Here is a 22559-nt window from a genome sequence, read left to right as displayed (position 1 = left end):
GTAGCTGCTTGACTGAAAGTCTAAAAAATAGCCCAAAAAGCCGGAATCCGGAAAGGGTTAGAGGAAACATGGAAGAGAAGTTACCGTTGATGATTTCGAATTATATTATGAGTGTAATATACTGTCAAGTACACTCCTGTCCAAAATGATTGTCGCACATCTATAACTATCTTCTTATAAGAATATAATTTGATAATGATTGTGCAGGGTATTTTTAATACTGTTACTATGTGTATAATCAGGAAATGTATATTTGTGGTAAATTTCATAGGAAAAGAATTATAAATACGAAAATTAGAATGAATAAAAGAAAATGCTCCTAAATTGACAAGAAAGTTTTATTTTCGTTTTATTGTTCTTATTTACTACTCTTTTGACATGAAATTTTCCACATACATGTCTTTTCGATTATACACATACTAACATTATAAGAAATACCGGGCGAATTCGTTATCAAATTATATTTCTACAACAACATGTTTATAGATATGCGACAATAATTTTGGACATGAGTGTACATTCAATAGCAAATATAACGTATTATTAAGAGTTAAATATATGATTGAAAACACAAGAAATCTCCCTATCGTATACATTGCTTCAACGCGTAGAACATTATTGACAACATCATTACAGTTCCATTCAAAGACAGATTTCGATATTAAACCCATGTATACCTGAGGAGCAAGGATAACGATCATGAAGGGGGCGAGAGGTTTGTTCCTCCCAACGCTTATTGACTCCCCCTAGGATTTTTAATTTTTGCTTGGGTATCTGACAACGAAAAAGTTATCATACACCACGTGCTATTAAATTCCAAAATCCTGAGTACATTGAGAAACTATTTTAAATATTTCTTCATAATAATTCATATATGATCATCGTAAGGAAAACAATCTTTCGTGCAAAACATAGTGCAAAGCTATGTCGCCCTTGATATGATATAAGTAATTCTATATCCTGTGACTAGCACGTCTTTCCTCCTACGCTCATCTTCATCGTCTAGAGCATACAAAACCAGCAGAAAGCCAAAGGGCTGCACCATCCCGTCCACCTCCTCTCTTCTCCCGGAATTTGCAAGGAGATAGAAAGCACGTTTTTTCTTAGCCACGTTAAAAGTGTGATTACCTTGTACGTAAGAGCAGACGTTTAAAGGAGTATTCTCTGAGGCAGGCTAACGCGAGAAAGAGCTAAACGAGAACACGTGACCAGAAGGTAACATCAACCATTGTGACTTATGCTATATTGACAAATCTTTAATGACATCAATCAGGTTGCAGATTCCATATTAAAATAATTTAAGTTTTCGAGTCTTGTGATGAAATAATTGAAATAATAGGATAGCAGGAACTAGAACAGCAATTATTTGGACATACGTCAGAGTAATAATAGTCCAGAGCGCCTTAGAGAATAATTTAGAACAAGAAATATTATTTTTTAATTTAACCGATTATTCTTAAACTGCACCTCGATTTGTAGTGTTCGTTGTGCTACTTGCGGTGATAGTGGTATTTGGTGTGTCATAAGTATTATACTACTTACACACAACTTCCGTGGGGTTAATGGTCACGAGAGGAAGAAGATCGACTGTTCCGAACGTCTTACTCCAGCAGCAGGGTTTTCTTGGGTCGAACAATGGACAACAGTTGTCTCCGGTCATGAGAGGTTCCAGCACATTAAACAGTAGACATCCCACGCTATGCAGGTTATCTTCACCACCTACAGTACAGATTACGAAGAAGAAATAACGTTATTGGATGTAAATAACAACAAAATCAATCAAATAAGATCTTTATAACTTACTCATTCAGAATTTAGAAAGTTAGTGAATACTGCTTTAGTTGGACACGTTAACAAAGTATCTCAAGAACAGATATTTCACTAAACTATTTTTTTAGTATAAACATGTACATACACAAGTGTTTTCCACTTTTGAATATTAAAGAAAGCTAACTATTCCATTTTAAATTCAATTCTACTTTCAAAAATGAATTATAGATATATGAAAACTTAATGTATTAACTTCAAGTTAGACTCTTAGGATTCATTAAGTAACATGTATTTTATTCATTATATTTCCGAAGTCCGGAAGAAAGTGTTTTGAAACGCACATGATTATTGATAAAGCGAAAAACTGAAGCTTTTGTTTATAAACCTGTGGTTTTCAAGAATTAGGGAAGTAACTCGTGAGAAGAAACTATGTAAATCTTTAAGGTAGTCCAGTCGTAATGACTGGTTGCTTCTCTGTCTGAATTTGTTCAGTCAGACATTCAGATGAATATCTTCCCAGACGTCGTGAGTTATGAAAATCAAGAGTTATTTGTCTTTGTATCTGCCGAGCAGGAGAGGTTTATTCCACTCCAAAATGGGAGAATTGCTTGTGACCTTGGTTCCGGTAAGGAATGTGGTACTTCCGTTGTAACATGAAGTAAACAGGGCAGGGATTCTAGCATTTTTCTGGTTTCGTTGAAGTTCCTAGACTAGATTGGACTCTGCATTGTTGTGGTCAAATCTTAATATGCGGTACCTAATGATGCTTGGATGACTCATTGCACCGCACGAAACGAAGGTATACTACTAAATTCATTATTTTTCCAACTAGTGATTAACTTCGGCCATCAGAGTCTCTATTCTTATCATCCATTCTTTGGATGGGCATCGGTGAGGTCATAAGGTATATGGTAACCACTGTAGTCATAGAATCAACCCAGAGAAGGTGCTCTAAGTTTTCCTCATCTCAAACTCACCTAACTTTAAGTAGATTTTGTGCCGAACTTCTTACTGAAGTGCTGCCTATCCTAGGGAACAAGACTCAGCAAAAAGGGTCGACTATGTTTTATTCATAGAAATTAAGCAACATTTCCTACAAAATGTTACAATAAAAGCATAAGTGATCAACTAATATCAAATGATAACATAGTTTATCCACTAATATCACCATCTGAAAAATCTTTTTTTTGAAATCTTTTGAAGAAAATAATGTAGGCTTTATTGTTACCATCAAAATAAATAATTACACTCCATGCGTACTGTGAGCTAACCGCTCTGCTATTGTGTAATGTCCCTTCCTTCCATTGCTTCGAACAAAAATCTCAATCCTACTTTGGACATAGACCGTTGCAATTCTCTTTATTTTGTATTGGTGGCTCTACTCAAGTGTTCCAAATACTTTGGCTTGAGCACTGAGAATTATTCTTCGACTAAATGCTCATTGTCCATAAACACAAATTCCTTGTTTGCAAGTAAAATGAATATTACGTTAACATCTTTCTCATTAAACCCAATGTTACTCTAAATTTTAAATACAAAGTATGCTTTAGAAAATAATTCATACAAAAGAAATTATTTTGTATTTGTTCAATTCTGTCAATCTAAACTCTTCGAAAAAATATTTATTTTAAGGTTTCATTTATAGCCTCTCCATTACACTGCTATTTATATCGTGAACTTCACCGATCTAGTAAGGGAAAAATTTCTTTTGTATTGGCAATTCCATGATGTCCATAGCTACAAAGGGTAACAGCCGGTTACAAAGCCAATATTGTCATGGAATGGGAGCATAGTTGTTACAATAATAAAATAATGAACACGTGGACAAAATTGGAGTCATATAGCTTTACTTTACTATATGAAAAGGGAGCTGTTACAAATACTCAAATGGACAAAGATGGAGTCTTAAATGAGCATACTTTATTATATGAAAGGCGAAGTGTTAAATATGCTAACCTGGATGAAATTGGAGTCCTATTTTACCCTGTTTGACCACGTGAAAAGTGAGCTATTAAAAAGACACACATGGACAAAATTGGATTTCTCGTACCACTCTGTTTTACCACTTAGAAAGTGTAATGTTTAAAATGTATATCATTGACGAAGATAGACTTATATCAGCCTGCTTTATCACTCAAGAAGCGAACTCTTAAGAATGCTCGCGTGGAAAGTTAGAATCTTACACCACCTGTTTTGCCACACGAAAAGTGAGCTGTTAAAATGATCACATGTCCAAAGCTAGAGTATCTTATGTCATCCATTCTACTTTACTACATGAAGGACACGAAGCATAGCTGTTTAAAATTCTCATATAAACAAAACTGAAGACTCACACCACCCTGCTTTACCATATTGGAAACTAAATTGCTTTAAATGTTCACATGGACGAAGCTGGAATCTTACATTATCCACGCTGCTTAACTACATGAAAGTTTAGGTATCTAAAATTTTCACATGCGCAATTGCGACATGAAAGGCGAGTTGTTTAAAATGCTCACTTGACCACAATGGAGTTTTGTATCACTGACGAAACACGAGTTGTTAGCAGCAAAGAAATTTCTTCCCTAGTACATTCTGTGAAGTTTAGATAAGTTTTGTACTAAATTCCTGGTTAATCAAGTTGCAAATTACATAAGATTACTATCGCTAATACAGACTAAATACATAATTCCCAGTTTTCTGCCTTGATGCATCTTTGTGTCGAAAGGACATAAATACTTGTTATTCCAACCTGAAAAAAATATACATTGACGTTAATATATAAGTAATTAGAAAAAAATGTAACTCCTTAAAACATATTTCAAATTATCAAAGTGTAATAAATGCCAATGGTCCATTTTGGTAGACGGAGAGCAGAAACAATAGCTGCAAATATAAACAGAAATATTATTAATCAATTTATAAGATTTAGTAATAATCCATAGCTGTACTTTTAACAATTAAACACCATACTTATCAAACATTTCGAAAATTTACTTTCTTCTTTGTAGGTCAAAGGAATTGAGTAATGAAATGAGTAGCATCAACATTACGAATGAAACAGTTTCTTCTATGAATCTTGTACAGTAGTTTAAGAAAACATAATTAACATTTTTAAAATATATATACGTAAGAAGCTTTCGGCTTTTTACAAAGTATGCTTTAGTGCTTCTTTATCACTGCAAAAAGAAGATGAAAACTAAAGCCATATTCAATAAATTTAAGTTTCATTGAATAAAAACAACAACAACAACAAAAATTCTCAATTATGTCGATTACATGAACGCGGCTATCGTTACTAAGAAGAAACAGGCCCGTAGCCAGCCCAAAAATGTAGGTGGGCCCGGTAGAAGTTAGGTTGGGCCGATCCAACTATATTATAGTTCATTTGTAAGCCTACCGTGAGAATGTTAGGGGGCCAGTAGAACTTTTTTGGGGGGAGCGGCCCCCGTGCCCCTCTCCGTAGATATGGGCCTGGATTAAAGGATAATCAGATTAGGATCAAACAAGTGAGTAAACATAATATAGATATGTGGATAGTCAAGTAGGTAGATGTACAGGGTGATTTAAAAAACGGGAAATTTTGAAAATGAAATAATTTCACGATAACAAATTTTAAAAAAAAATATTTATTTAGTTTAATAGAAAAGTAATGTCATTTTAGAATACATACAGTACAATGTACTTTTTAAAGATAACATATTGCTCTACGCAAACATTCCTGCAGTCTCTTCGTTACATTGTTCATAGTTTGACGTAACATTTCAACTGAAATTTCGGCAATTGCTTCTCGGATTTTGGTCTTCGAACACTTGAACTATGCAGCTGTAAAGATGATAAATGACGGACGGATTGACCGATGTGATCTTCTTATGAGAACATCTAGAACAGTTTGGATATTGTCTTGTATATGAACGGTTCGCACACGGCCTGAAAGTTTCTTTTACATTGCCGAACGAGTTTGCTCGAAATTGCGTATCCATGGTTTAATTGCATGTGCTGATGGAACGCGATCAGCATCCTAAATTAAAATGACAGTGGAGTTCCTGTTCTTGTAAAACGCTTTGATCGCGGAAGCACGTTGCGCACCACTTTGAGTATTAATAATAACTAAATGGCACGGGGTCGTTGACAGGCTGGCGTACGTTATTCAGTGTCACCAAACGCCCATTGTTGCCAACACAACTTTCAAAATTTCCCATTTCTTTGAATCATCCTGTGTATACATATATAGATAGATAGGTAGATAAATGTATGTTTGACTTCAGCAATTACGTTAAATATTGAAAGCTTTTCCATTACCACCCACATTAACACACTTTTAACATCAGCAAAGTACTACATGAACAATTGTCCTTAATCCGATATTATTGAATTTCTTTACATAGCGCAAGCAGTATGACCGGCTTTCTATGGCATTTAGGGTTTCTTACAGATAAAAGCCGAAGCAAGTTTAGTGGAATGTGGAGGGAATTTAACAGCACCCCTTCGCTCTGTGCAATGTTATATCTCTGCTATTTTCTTTGACTCCTGTGATGAAAACATGGTGTCTTTAGGAATCATGCGACTACCAACATACAAAGTGTTCAGAGTACAAGAGAATCAAATTCAATTATCAAAGTTCTGAGGAAAAAGAACATTACAAATGAACACTTAAGTATACCAAAAATGTAACTATGTTCTTATATTATAGAATTTATTTAAGATACATGGACATTAATCTTTGATGTTCAGGAAGAAATCTTAAAAACATGAAATATATGTAAAATGAAAATAATAATAATACTTAGTAGAAAGACTTGATTTCCTGGTGCACTGCACATGCCATACTTAGAAATAACATTGCCGCCAAATTAAATTCAATTTTTTTGAAAAGATCATAAAAAAACAGTTTTGACGTTGTTTACTTTTCTTATATAAAAGAAGCGAACCCAGAAAATAGGCAAGTTAAATTATGGTTTCTCATAATGAGCCATCTTTTCTGATTATCATTAATCATGCTCATGTTTCTAAGTTCTTTTTGTTTAATTTTCGGTAGTCCTTTTTGAAGTAAAGTGATACGTTGAATACGGAGAAATAGCTATGATCGAAGCTCTTTACCTGTGAAAGGAATGTTAGTATATAAAACTCAATATATGCTCAATATTTTAAATAACAATGCCTTTTCACATGCAACAGTCAAATTCTGGATACGAGAATGCAAGCGTAGCATAGGGAATGTTAAAAGTGAGCCAAAATCAAGCCACTACAAAGGAAAACTTTGAATTCGTCCAACATGTGATAATGAAATATCGTAACTGTCAGCATGTCAATTAATAAACAGATTAAGTATTTCACAAGAGATAGCAGATTATATTATGAAAAAGGATGGCTTCTGAAAAAAAAATCTGCTCCTTGATTTCCGTGTCTTCTGATTGCTGAGAACAAGTACAGCCAGGAGCGTAATTCAGAATTGTAATTTTTCACCACTACAACGCTTCCACTCATAATTGAATGGTTGCCGCTAAAACAATTCAAGATTGCGGGCTTCAACATGCTTCTCACCCATCATATTCACCAGATCTCACTCTCTCCGGTTTTCACTTTCTTCCTCATTTGCAAACAGCTGGTCGATTTTTCTCGTACGACCATGACGTCACAGAAGCCATGGATTGCTCTGACCTACTGATTTCAAGGTAACATGTGATTATAAAATTCCTTTTCTAATAGACTATAATAGCATAACCATTCCTACGTAATAGTACAAGTAACAGATAATTACCTTTACGACTCAAATGGAATTAATAAATAATGATTATTAGGCTAATATTGTAAAAAAAATAAATAAAACGAAATCACCATGAGATAATAATAAATTTATTTTGTTTCGAGATCCACGCTTTACAATGACAATGTAAACCACTAAAATTACACAGTGTAAGAATATAACTCATGTAATGAAGTACAACATATTTAAAAATAAACACTGAAAGCAGTTTCATATAGATTTTTAAAACTGTATGTTTTATCTTCATTTTTTTAAAAATAGAATCGTGTGATTTAATATTATAGGATCATATTGTCATTCATTATGTTCTTTGTTTGAATACTTTGTAAGTTTACCAATGATACTTGTCTTGGAACAACTGGTGGAGAATATAGTACGTGCCTTAATAACGGTACATAAATTAAAGTTTTAATTTCGTTTTTATAAAATAGAAGGAAATAATCCAAAGCGTTTTTATTTATTTATTTGCTCTCATAACTTATGACAACAATAAAATATAAAATGGGAATTACCGTGATTTACAATTGGACTTCTTACAAAATGCGTTTGTTCTTTTCAAGATATGAACTACTCTAGTAATTTTAGCTTGTATTATAGTTCTGTTGACTGTCAAGTATATTTAATCTCATTATTGGAAATATTGTGTGTGTTAATCCTCAGTTTTGGAAGACTATCAAAGTTGGTTTTTGCATTTCAGTTTCATAAAAGCAGTCTGTGAAATTTGCTAATACTGTAAGTTGTCTGAAATGTTTTCTGTTAATGTAAGCAGTTTGTAATTGAATGTTATGTTGTTAACAAAAGCACATCGCATTGGACAGCGTGTTGTAAGTTATGCAAAATTCGGAGTGTTGACATGAAGCTCAATCTTTAAGAAGTATTCGTTAACTAAGATTTCTTCAGAGAAATCTCATACGCACATGTAGTGATTTCGGCAGAAATTTTGGAAGCCACGAGCTGCATTATAAGCACCTTTTGTTGTGTAAATGCTTCAGATTATTTCGTCACAGTCAGTCAGAATTGGAGTCATTGGAATACTTGGTGAGGAGCCATTGTGCTGGTATACGGTACAGAATCAAGTATTTGCAAAAGTTATTCTAACAGACTGACTGTCCTTTACAACCTTGTGTACAACAAAGGCAGGGCTTTCTGAGTTTGATCGATATAATCTAGTATCTCAGGTATGATCCAATCAACTAACCCTCTTGTAGCCTAAGAATTGTCATACACTTGTGACTTACATAATAGACATTCGTTACAAGAAAACTCATTCAAACATATTAAGAATGAGACAAAATATGTATATTCATGTCCAAAATGATTGTCGCATATCTATAACTGTCTTCTTATAAGAATATAATTTGATAATAACTTTGCAGGGTACTTTTAATACTGCTACTATGTGTATACTCGGGAAATGTACATTTGTGGTAAATTTTGTAGGAAAAGAATTATAAATACGAAAATTAGAATGAGTAAAACAAAATGTTGCTAAATGGAGAAGAAAGTTTTATTTTCGCTTTATTGTTCTTATTTACTGCTCTTTTGACATGAAATTTTCCACATACATGTCTTTGTCGATTATACACGTGCTAACATTATAAGAAATACCGGGCGAATTCGTTATCAAATTATATTCCTACAACAACATATTTATAGACATGCGACAATAATTTTGGACATGAGTGTACATATTAAATACTACTTTAAATTGTGTTTCTCTCTTACATACACGGTTATGTTTTGCCGATTCAAAACAGTGATAGGAGATTCCAAGTACCTCATAGCACATTATAGGTAGCTCCAGTCAATATCAACATTATATGTAATATAGGATGTATCTTGACCTAATGTTACCAATCTGGGTCTACTCCAAATGCTCCATTATAGAAAATGCTACATTCCAAATTCAATTTTAAAGGAGTAACAACCCAGGTTAAAAGAACATATCATCATGTAGGCAGCTATACGTAATGTTAAATAAATGTTTCTCTGTGTTTACTGCTGTCTTTTTTTTTATGTATCATGTATCTCATACTTAGATATATGATGTGTGTTGTACTAAAAGCTTAAATAAATAAGTGGATCAGCAATTAATATATTAAACATAGGTTATAGTACAAAAACTTAGTCTTTCGTTTTAGGTAAAGATTACGAAGCTAAAATTGAAATAAAGATATCTGTCTTGTCAATATATTTATAAAAGCACAGAAATGCAAAATTTATTAACAGTAGGTACTTCTTTTAAGTCCTTGATTTCTCTTGTAGTGGAACACTGCTTGTCTGTTTTATCTATGGCTTGACCTGCTCATCTTTGGAACATATATACAGTTCCAGCTTCTTTTTAACCGCTGACAATCACAGAGCTTCTAAGCCACGTAGGTCGAGTAATGAAAATATCACGGAAAACATTGAATGAACATCACACTATATTCATCGCAAAAAGCTGCTATTTGGTTTGCTCATAACATGGTAAATGGCAATTTAAATTGTCACTCTTTGCTTCCTATGCTTAATGTTTGAATACCCACACGTAAAGGAAGATTATTCCATGCATCGAAACTTTAAATTTCACTAATCTAAAGGTGCAGGGTTCCTACTGAACTCTACAGCCTTTTGTGTCCTATAGAATTTTGCGATCTGCGTTGTGGTACAACCAAGTTTATTGTTGCTATATATAAATTTTTTGTCAGTCCTTTTTTTGTTCATGATATATTGTTTATTGTTTAATACTATTGATACATAATTGAGTATAAAATGACATGTTGTGTATAGAAGCGTACAGATAAGGAAAATTCTGTAGCATATTTCGTCACTTCATTTCAAAATTAGCCAATTAACGCACCAATTCCATTGCTTAAGGAACCAGCAAGGTTCAATATCTCAGAAACAGCTCACCAATGGATTCCTTTCTATGTCAATCGAAAGTCGAATTTAGATTAGCTAAAAGGAATCTAAGTTTGCCTCAAATCTTTTTTTTTTTTAAGCCTCCCACTTTCTTTTAGACCACATTTCCCTCCTAGTTTTTCAACTTTTCGTTTCAGTAACCAAATTCTTATACAACTAATATCAATGACAAATTTTAAATTCGTTTTAACTAACCATTCTTAGTAACATCTCAAACATAAATGGAAATCAAAATGGCTTCTGATGGTGAATAAACCAGTCCAGTAAATTATACTTGTAAATATCGCGTCGGTTTGTATTGACAAAAGTTGAGATAGCTATTGGAAAGCGACATATTGACAACATAGGCGACATTATCTTCTTATTGGTCACCAGCAGAGAATTATGAAACACGAAATGCAATTACCGATGAATAAATGTTTAAACACTGCTAACAAGGAATAGTGATAATAATAGAAAAGTACTTACACTTTCCCCATACTATCTCATTGGCTGTAATCTAAACCTTTATAAATAAAAGAAATATAAAGAATAACCTTGCACAGTGATTACTATCTATGTTAATTTGTTACTTGTTTACTCCACGTACATCTCTTGATAATTTTGAATGTATGTATAAATAAAAATAGATAACACTTAGCAAGGGCGCCCAAGTTTTGGTTTCCAAGGGGGGCAATTATAAGCGACGTTTTAAATATAGTTTCAAATTTTGCTGTACCTAATGTAAAAATTCTATTGGGTTTTCGATATTCCCAAGTACAATTTCCTCTAGGAGGGGGCGAGCGCGCCACCTTGCCCCCCCTGATGCGTACCCTTGACACTTATATAATTAAGTAAAAAACAATATAATGAAAAAAGAAAGTATGAGAAGTTTCTACATGTCTGATCATTTCCAAGCGAAGAAAAAGAACTAAAGTGATAGGAAACAAAAGACTGGAAAAGATCTCCGCGATGTTCTTACGGAATTAGGTCAAATTCACCAAAAATTAAAATGTAATTGTTAAGATCCTGACTAAAAGCACCGATGTGCAGAAACAGTTAATTCTCTCATGATTTATAATCCTCTATTCTCTCCTCATTAATAATCCTTTATTCTCTCTTGATGTATAATGGCCTATTCTTCCCTGATTTATAATCTTCTATTCTCCCCTGATTTAAAATCATTTATTCTCTTCTGATTTATAGTAATCTATTCTCTCCTGATTTATTATTCTCTATTGTCCTCTGATTTACAATCCTCTATTCTCTCCTGATTCGTAATCCTTTATTTTCTCCTAATTTATAATCATCTATTCTTTCTTGATTTATAATCCTCTATTCTTTCCTGATTTACAATCCTCTATTCTCACCTGATTTGTAATTCCTTATTCTCTCCTGATTTACAATCCTCTATTCTCTCCTGATTCACAATCCTCTGTTATCTCCTAATTTACCATCCTCTATTCTCTCCTGATTTATAATAATCTATTCTCTCCTGATTTACAATCCTCTATTCTCCCCGATTTATAATAGTCTATTCTATCCTGGTTTGTAATACTCTATTCCCTCTTGATTTATAATCCTCTATTCTCTCCTAATTTATAATCCTTTATTCTCTCCTGATTGATAATCAACTATTCTCTCCTGATTTACAATCCTTTATTCTCTCCTGATTTATAATCGTCTATTCTCTCCTGATTTGTAATCCTCTATTCTCTCCTGATTTGTAATCCTCTTTCTCCCCTGATTTATAACCTTCCATTCTCCCCTGATTTATAATCGTCTATTCTCTCCTGATTTCTAATCTCTATTCTCTCCTGATTTATAATCCTTTATTCTCTCCTTATTTAAAATCCTCTGTTCTCTCCTGATTTATAATAGATGGTATAATCAATTTGCACTATAGAATTTTAGTGTTCCTGTGCTAAATGTTTTGTGAATAAAGCTGTGCGTCTTACTTTTTAGTTACTAGTGAGAAGTGCCGCTGCTAAGAACGTGATTCCATTTCTTTGAAAAGGCATATATTGTTACTTACAGATTATATTATCCACTGTATCATTACCAGCTGAAGAGGAGAGAACATCACTTAACACTACACCGGACTTCTTGAACTTCTTGCAGCAACACGATTTTGGTGACTTTTTGCAACATTTTGGTAATGAGCCGTTCTTTGAATGTCCAGAGGAAGTTGTAGAAGTGCTGCTGTTATCCGTATTATTTCTGTTTAGACCAAAATGAGCCTGTAATTTTGTTTCCCCACTTCCCATGAGAGAGCTCTTGAACTTGGAAGTTATATCGCCAGATCCTTTGAAGTTAAATTTGAAAAGAAAACGTCTTTGTGAAATGCAGCGTTTGTTTCTACGTATGTCTTTTATACCTGTAGAAAGGTGGTTGAAACTATCACTGAAATTTAAATGTTACTTTGAAGATTTAGCTGTTTGGTCTAGCTCTAAATCTTTAGCTTAAATGATCCCAATATATAGGGTTTGTTCAGGAAGTAGTAGGACTTATCTTTTCCCCACAAAACGCGGTAAAGGAGGGGGATGTTACTGCGCTGGTTGGGCGATGGTGGGTCTTAGCTACCAGCACACCAGTCGCCAGTCGACTCCAAGCCTTCACGGAGTGTAGGTGGAGTTTGTGGTGTGCCCCTTTCAGGATGTCTTCTCATCTCCGAAATGAATCGTTTGTTGCCACTGGGTAAAACTGCGACTGAGACCCATGACATGACCAAGACGGCTTATGGGAGTGGTGCTATGGGTCGATCAAGTGTTTTTGAGTGGCACACATTGTTTCGGGAGGGAAGAAGGCAAGTTGGAGATGAGCAACAACCCGGACGTCTTTCAACGGTAAATCTGCTGCATTTTACATGGAAGTACTTGAAAGACTCAGAAAACGAGTCACCCGCGTCCCTTCAGCAATCGCTGGATCTTGGAAGTTTCATCACGACAATGCACTGAGCCACACCGCCTTTGCGGTCATGAACTTCCTTACCAAATATGGCATCATACAGCTTTTCCAGCCACCCTACAGCCCAGATGTCACTCCTACAAGCTTCTTCCTCTTCCCCCGACTGAAAAGGGTCATGAAAGATGACATCAGGATGTGTTCCAGGCCATTCAAGACGTTGTAACGAGAGAGCTGAAGAACATTCCAGTTTCTGCGTTCTAGGGAGTCTTCAGTGATTGGCAGAGTCTCTGGGAACGCTGTGTTGGAGAAGGGGCATATTGTGAAAAGTATTAAGTCAATCTGTCAAAATTGTGAATACATTTAAAAAATCAGTCCTACTTCTTTCGTGACAAACCCTATAGATGTAACTTTATATGATTACCTGTGAAAAGACGGTTGTAAATATTGTAATATGAGTGTAAATTCTTTCTGCAACATACATGTGTAATATCCTTGTTATACATGCTAACTTTAAATCAATGCCTGTGCAAAGATGATTGTAAATATGATAATGGGAGTGTAGATTCAAGTCTGTGAAAAACTTTTTATAGATGTTACTATGTAAGTTTAACCTTACATTTCATGTCGTTTTGATATTGTAAATGTGCATTTGTGAACACATCTTTATTTCTAATATACAGGGTGTACATAAAGTCTCTACCTGATAACAAACATTAATAGCAAGAAAACTAAGAATGATAGAACATGCGGTTTCTGGCAAATAATAGGAAAACTTAAAAAAAAAAAAAAACTTGATTTAGAGAATTTCTATACGTGCTCAATTAGTTGATCATGGGATATCACATGCAAAACTTGCGCATCGTTTTCGGTCTTCTTGTGTTAATGCATAAATAATCTGCATCTTATATGCGTATAACTTCCAGCGTTTGTGTAAAATTTTTAACACAGTTGCTTTTGGAATGCGCAGTTTACATGGTGAGCAACGCAAGGGTTGAAGCAACACGAATAGCTTCCACACATTCCTCACTAATATATTCAGTCAACTGCTTTTATCTACAACACTTCCTGTTGAAAAAAAAAAAAAACTTGTACAATGAAGCCTGTCTATGTTGGCCACCATCGGTTCCATCGAAAAGTGGCCAACTTAGACAGGTGGCCAACTTACAGAAAATAAGTGTGATTTGTGTATTTTTAGAATAGGATTTCTAGTATTACTTGATTGTAAAATTTTAATAAGCAGTGGCACGACAGCTACTTTTAAATAATGTATATAGAGTAATCATAAAAATATACAGTACTAGAAAATATTACAATAGTATGTTTAATATATCTGCATACCTTTCTCTTCCTGAAAACTAACCTGATACATTGGATTATTCGGATTGAAAATACAATAACACAAACAACCATGAAATAGAAGCGTATGTACATAGTTTATTGAAATTGATATTGTAGCACACTGAGTTATTCAGATTGAAAACAAGAAAAGCTAAATTATAAATTGAGAAATTCATATGCAATTTATATGACTTCTTTTCAGTTGTTACCGAATGGTGGTACAGAAGGTCGATCCGCGTATATGTGTCCAATTTTGAAGTAGCACTAACCTTATGAAAATCCATGGGGCCACCATCGGTTGGCCTCAATGTAATGGCCATGTGTTCTGGCAATAGTCCTGCACCGTAACTTCCACTGTAGAAGACTACGACGAAGTACAGGAAGTGGAATCTTCTCCCATTCCTCCTTGAAGGCTTTCCACAGGTCCCCGAGAGTAGTAACACGACGAGAAGAAAGTGCTCTTTTCAGTAGACCAAACCCGCAAAAATCCATGGGACTGGCATCTGGTGATTTCACTGGTATATCATGAAATGGAATAGCACGAATACCGGTGTCTGTCTCCATCTGCTTCAGAAAGTTCTGGGAAGAACGAGATGTATATGAGGAAGCCTTATCGATATGCACAGACACTTGCTTTATGGCATGCCCATACAAACGAGGCAGATCTTCTGTATAAATTGGGGTCAGTATATGTTGCTGAAAGAATGCAGAATTGATTTTACAGTTTTTAGGGACCTGACGAATTGTTAACTTGCCCTGATAAGAGTAATCGGCGACAACCATAAATCCTTTCGAGAAAGTTGCTTTGCAATGACGGATGAACGCAGGACGGCTTTTTGCATCTCGCAAAGTATAAGTTATCGAGCGAATTTTGCCACAATCTGATAGATACACCCATGCTTCATCTAGTGTGGCCACAAACTTCCACTTTTCCCCAGATAGATGGCGTTCATAGAGGCGCCTGCTGTTGGTCTTTCTCTCACGGCGATGGGCCGCACTTAGGTAATGTCCATGACTTTTAAAGACCCTCCGGAGGTTTAATTTCCCACTCAGGGCGCGGTTAACAGTTGACTGTGGTATGTGGAGTCGAGCTGCCATCACACGTTGCGGAGGGATATTTTCTTGTAAGGCCATTCGCCGCAACTTCTGAGCTACTTGTGGAGTCACTGTGGTACACGCTCGCTTCCTCGACCCCTTAGTGGGTGAATGCTTACCTGGTATGTCTTCTTTTTTATACTGCTTGATTATGTTCTTGATAGTCGTCGAACCCAATGCACAACCATTTTCTTTGCACTGCTTTTGAATTTTAGAAACCGAATATTTGGCCTGGAAAAGTCCAATTACATAGCCCTTCCAAAAACGGTTCACCTTTGGAGCCATGATGCACACGATATACAGTTTCGCTTGGCGACGATAGAATGGACCTCCAGGTATAGCACACGCGTTTAACCACTTGGTTCGGTCGCTTCTGTGGTTAGGGGTATGGGTGTAAAATTGGACACATATACGCGGATCGACCTTCTGTATTTGTTTTATTCTTTTTGTCAGATATGCTCATTCTAATATTGTAGGTTAACTACCTCTTGTTAATGAGTTAGAAGTGTTTCCCTCGGAGCAAAAGATGTTTTGAGAAAAGCTTGAGGTAATTCATATCTCAAAAAACTCCCCTATCTTTTGACAAGCGGACAGGTGCCAATAGTTGACAATTGAGATGGTTAGTTTTAACCTTGAGAATTTTCCGGAATTACTAAAGCTCCCCCAGTGATGAGAGGAGCTGATATAGCTAACGATTTTACCAAAATAGACAGGGTAAACAAATACGTACAACCATTTCCTGAATTCCTGTACGTGCTTTTTCTTATTCACATCTTCCTTCACCACCCTTTTACCAGGGTAGTCTTCTGGCCATGGATCTCCAAGAGCAAATTGCAGGAATCCTTGCATGTTTTCTCCAGTCACAAATACAGAACATCTGCCTCTCATATGGGAATACGAAAGAGTTAAGAAAAATAACAGAACTATATTTTGCGAAGCCAAGATACGCAGGTAAATTTATCATTATCATCATAGGGTAAACATTGCTTCAGTGTGGCCAAATTCCAAGATAGACAGGTGGCCAACTTATAGAGTAGTAAGTAACGAATGTCTTATAGGAAAATGCAGGTTCAAGACGAACTAGGCCAAGATAAGCAGCTAGCCAACTTAGAGAGGTGGCCAAGTTGACAGGTTTCACTGTATATACAATTCCTTTATGCTCTTAACATCTGGTGGCTGCAGCCCATACTTTCTCCTGAATGTTCGTTGAACTGTGATGGGAGATTTTGTTTCATAATACCACAAAACATACTTCGCTTTCTGCTGTGGTGAAGCCAGTTTTAAACAAATGACTGTCGTGCTACGGTCAGCTTTAATAGATGGCAACACAGGCTGCGGCAAAACCTTGAAGTATCATACAAGCGATGTTTTGAGCCAGTATGCTTTTATTATTCTTTGTTTTATTGTTGTTAATGTTTGTTATCAGGGAGAGACTTTATGTCCACCCTGTATAATGACACTGTGCATTAATATTTGGAATTACTTTCTCTTATCTGTGTAATTTACTTAACAAATTTCTCGGATCTAACATTGCTAATGATTTTTTTTAAAAAAAGGAAATACTTATTATCTATATTGGAGGAATCTAGACATTAACACATTGTGAATAAAATACATGTAGGATATTCGAATGAAAGTTTTTGAGGAAAATACAGGAGTGAGTAGTAAAAGATGGAACATGGAGAAGCGATATACCATTAATTGGAGGGAGAAATAATATGATATATTTGAAAAAGAACTCCCTAGTTTTAAGTATAAGTTTAATTGGGAAATGAATGAAAACTTACATCAATGAGTACATATCATGAAAGAGAATTCCTTCAAGTTTTGTTTAATGTTGGTAGACTTCAACGTGGGATCCATTTGTGGCCCTGCACACGTCGAGACATAGACTACCGGTTTCCTTGAAAGACTTTAGCCAATGACGGATAGTTTTTGCTGTAGGTGGTTCACCACCATACTGACGTCTAAAATTACGTACGTTGCACTGTTATAACTGACTCAGTTTTCACAAGCCAAATAACACACTGTTCTTTCTGTTGCGGAGTACACATTCTTGCTGAGTTGCTCTGCACTGCACGCCTGCCTGGGCTGAACTGAGGAAACAGAGAAAAAACAGCACTGCTGCTGTCTCAAGGTCAAGCAGGCCTGCCAACTGCAAGGGAGCCAAGCTTGGAGGTTTGATGAATCAAACGCCACAAACTAGAATAGTGTATGTCACTTTGTACAGATTCTAGGACACATTAAAACTAGGAAGTTCTTTTTCAAACACACTGTATAAAAGCACAACGACTACAGTGGCTGGATTATGAAGGATGTTTCAAAAAAATGTCGGTCATATTGAAATTGAAAATAAAAGAAGATGAATCTTGAAACAAGTGTATTCATGAAAATAAATCGGACAGAGTATGCAATTAATTGTAAACTTGTTAATCACTCAGAAGATGGCCTTTCTGTTTTGAAGATGACCTCGAAAGATGTGTAGCATTTTGCACACCACAAGTCATTTTATTGCCTTGTAAAGGCAGTTCGTGCAGAATAACTCATGTGTGGATGTCAGACAAGAGCCATCTTCATCTCAATTGCTTCGTAAGTGAGCAACAAGCAAAATTTCTTATATTAAGCCCTTGAAAAATCCCACATTTTCTACGATAAATGTCCTTACAAAGTGATAAAGGGATATAGTTTGCATTTTTCATTCTTTCGATATGATCTTCGAAACAGGAAAGTCGTCTTCTGAGTGATTAACATGTTTACAATTAGTTGCATACTTTATCTCCATGAATATACTGGTTTAAAGATTCATTTTTTATTTTCAATTTCAAAATGGCACCTATTTTTGGGACATCTTTCATAGAAAAAGAATGAAAAATGAAGGTATAACGAAAGTAATGTTAAGAGAAAGGGTATATTCTATAAAAAAGGAAGACCCAGATAGAAGTGGTTGTAAACTGTGAAAGAACATTCGGAAAAGATGAAAATAAAAAAAAACAAAAGAAGGATAATGATCGTAAGACCAAAATGAAGGCTAGTACTAGAGAAAGTTAAAATTTATTCTGGGCTGTATCGCTGATATTGAAGGTGCCTACTATAGAGTAGTCTCGTAAGATAGCAAAGAGTGGTTGAGAATCTTAGACAAAACTGGCGCTCTCACGATTAAACAAATGTTGCATAGATAAGTGTTTTAATATTTTATAATAAAGAAATGTTTAATATTGTGCTCAATAGTTTCTAGTCTTGAGCACACAATACTAGAAAGAAAACAAGAAGTTTAACCTAATAATCCAAGAAGGGTCAATCCATCTGAAGTGGCCCAAAAATTGTGAAAATGGTTGCTCGACCATCTCCGAAAATTCTATAAATTTGAGTGTGACGAACCGTGTGCACGAGAATGTTAATAACATCATTCACGTTGTCGTATGTACAAGTACAAGTGCTTCTGAATGGCGGCCATCTTTGTTGTCAGTGGAGTGCCAATTTTTGCATTTGCAAACGTTTACGAAAACTACAGTTGCTCAGGACGTACGTATCAGACGAACACGAAACAAAAACCAGTGTTTAGAGGAAAGACTGACGTATACGGAGAATATAAACTTTTGCGTCTAAATAAATATGCAGGGTTGCAAACCAATACATTAAATCACCAGAAAAACTAGAGAAAATTACACTTTTAAACGGACTGTATTTTGGAATGGCATAAAGTGGGGGTTCATAAGTTTTGTGCTGAATACTATTTCATGTAAAGATTGTGTAGAAATATTCACAGCTATGATACTACTGACACCGTTGATTTATGGGGGTCCGAAAGTTGAAGTTTGTGATTTTGATGCCATGTTTGAGGCGTAATATCTCAAGAGGGCAAAGTGCTAAAAATTGCTGCTTATGCCACAAAGTAATTCCGTATGTGAATAAACTATTGCCAAAAAATCATGACTGATACTACATGCAGAAAAAATTGAGGAATGGTAAAAACGTGAAAAAAGCACGTGCGTGACGATGGTCGTAGCCCGGAAAAATTTAAATGTTTGAATATGTTTCATGCTAAATCTCAAAAACTACGCATGGCGCAGCAAATAGGCCCGCTTTTGCTTGTATTCAGTTGTGCAAAAGCTTGCGAGTGGCGTTTGTTCCATCTTTCTAGCTCCATGATCATTGCCACGTCTATATGGTAAGGAGATTAGCTCCCCCTTGCACCTACAACATCCATCGTCGAACTGGACCGCGGTATTAAGGCACTTATTATATCAGGAGAGTAATATTGAAATCCAATCCAAGTTGCGGAAGTCAATATGTTCACAAAGTTGCGTTACATCTATCCTAACTAAATATAAAACTACATGAACTGACATAAAATAAAAGGGCACTTCCGGTTGACGTGGAAAGTTGAAATTTAGTATGTTTGTAGCTTTCAAGTACTAACCCACAGGAAAATTGTTAAAAGTTAATATTTTTAATTTTTAGGGGATCTAAAGGAAGGATGAAGAAATTCTCCATGCTATTTAAATGGGCCCTTTTTCGGACTTATAATCTTATATTTTAGGCACTTGAAATTGAAATAAAAACTTTAAATTCAGTATGCTTGTATGTTTCCGTTAGCGTTACTTAAGTAAATGACCAAAAATAAAGATTTTCAACCGTACAGAGGTTTTATAAGGAATTGAAAGGTCTTTCCAATATTATTTATATGGGACGTCTTCTACACCCCAAAATGTTTAGGCACTTCCGGCAGGATTAGGATGATGAAAGTTGACATGATTGTGGACTTTCGGGACTAACCCATAAAAAATTTCTAAGATATCTATTGTTTATTCACATACAGAATTACTTTGTGGGATAAACAGCAATTTTTAGCACTTTGCCCTCCTGAGATATTACGCCTTAAACATGGCATCAAAATCACAAACCTCAACTTTCGGATCCCCCATAAATCTACGGTGGCAGTAATATCATAGCTGTGAATATTTCTACACAATCTTTACATGCAATAGTATTCAGCACAACACTTATGAACCCCAAACTTTATGCCACTCCAAAATGCAGCAAGTTTAAAAGTGTAATTTTCTCTAGTTTTTCAGGCGATTTAATGTATTGGTTTGCAACCCTGCATATTTATTTAGACGCAAAAGTTTATATTCTCCGTGTACCTCAGTGTCTCCTCTAAACATTCGTTTTTGTTTGGCATTCGTCTGATTCTTACATCCTGAACAACTGAAGTTTTAGTAAACGCTTGCAAATGCAAAAATTGGCACTCCACTGACAACAAAGATGGCCGCCATTCAGAAGCATTCGTACATACGACAACGTGAATTATGTTATTGACCTTCTCATACACGAGGTTCATCACACTCAAATTTTTAGAATTTTCGGAGATGGTCGAGCAACCTCCTCTGGACCACTTCGTATGGATTGACCCAGAAGTAAGCGTGAGTCGCTGAAGAAATTACTCTCCAATCACTTAAGAGGCCCCATCACGGCGAAATTAAAATACCGCTAATTTTACAGTAATTGTGATATCTTTAAATTGATAAAAGATAATCGAAAAATGGAACATGAGCTCGCTAGAAAATATTATTTTATATGAGATACCGTTATCACGACTCACTTATCTGCTTTCGATTTCCAGCCATTTAGAAATTCGGCATTTATTTTCGAGTTTTTTTAAATGGCTGTAAACGGAAAGCGACTAGGTGACGCGTGATAATGGTACCTCATGCAGCAAAATAATATTGTCTAGCGCGCTCTTGTTCCACATCTTTTATCTATTTGAAGATATGATAAATTACTGTAAAATTAGCGGTATTTTAATTTCGCAGTGAATAAGCCTTTTAAACTTATATTACAGTTTTTGGATAGAAGAAATATAACATATAGGCAATATAGCAACACTTAATACATGTTGCTATATTAATTCGGCTTGAGTAATCGCATTCTTGAGAATGCCTAAATTTGCTTTTGCGGAATTTACTTCTAGAGAACCACATAATAGATGAGGGTATTGTTGGGTTTTATCAGCGAACATAGTCTCCAAACTGACATACAGTTCCGTGACGACACGTTTCTGTTAATATGTCATTGTTCTATAACTATTAGTACTTAGTGCATATAATTTAGGAACTATTTTTTTAATTGAATATTTCTATAAGGTGCATGTAATATATATCTATATATTAAAAATTACATAAATAATTGTACAATGAAATTTGTTGGAACAGCTCAAAAAGTTAAGTTTTTAATCTGAAAGGAAGTTACCAGGTATCAACTTGTTGTCTATATCCTACCAGTAAAAAATGAGGTGTTAAAATAACACAAAATAACTACCACATTAGCGTGTTACTTCTATGTTAATTTAGCACCAAGGACATCGCCTTCTGAGTATGTCAAAATAACTAGTAACTAGCACTGAGAATTTCCAATGGATCTTATTGTTTGCTATGAAAAAAGCTTTACGCAATATATTTGGCGTTTATGCCAACTAACAAATAACATGCTTTCTATAATCGGTCACGAAAATACTTTTGTAAGCCTTTGAATTGTTTGACAACAGTTACATGAGTAACAGTTCTGCCATCTGTTGTTCTTGTTTCAACACATGAGTGACAGTTCTGCCATCTGTTGTTCTTGTTTCAACACATGAGGTAGGAACAGCAGATGTCAGCACTGCTACTCATGTCACTCTTGTCAAACAATTCAAAGGTTTACAAAACTATTTTCGTGACAGTTTATCAAAGCACAGTACGTTATTCGTTACTTGGCATAAATGTCAAACATACTGGGTAAAGCTTTGCTCATAGGAAGCAATAAAATCCAATGGAAACTCTGA

General features: G+C 35.2%; 1 protein-coding gene across 2 annotated transcripts in view; it reads right to left on the bottom strand.

The window, feature by feature from the left end:
• The window catches only part of LOC145689054 (uncharacterized), a 287546-nt gene that overhangs the window by 5489 nt on the left and 259498 nt on the right, over window positions 1-22559 (bottom strand). For both annotated transcript variants that reach the window (XM_081763184.1, XM_081763183.1), the window contains exon 7: window positions 1543-1719. In XM_081763184.1, the coding sequence (XP_081619310.1) occupies window positions 1543-1719 (177 nt within the window). The remainder of the gene's footprint in view (window positions 1-1542; window positions 1720-22559) is intronic.

The sequence above is a fragment of the Thermobia domestica genome, chromosome 7 (genome assembly GCF_964235325.1).
Source record: "Thermobia domestica chromosome 7, izTheDome1.hap1.1, whole genome shotgun sequence".
NCBI lineage: Eukaryota > Metazoa > Arthropoda > Insecta > Zygentoma > Lepismatidae > Thermobia > Thermobia domestica.
This window is presented reverse-complemented; position numbering and strand designations above follow the sequence as displayed.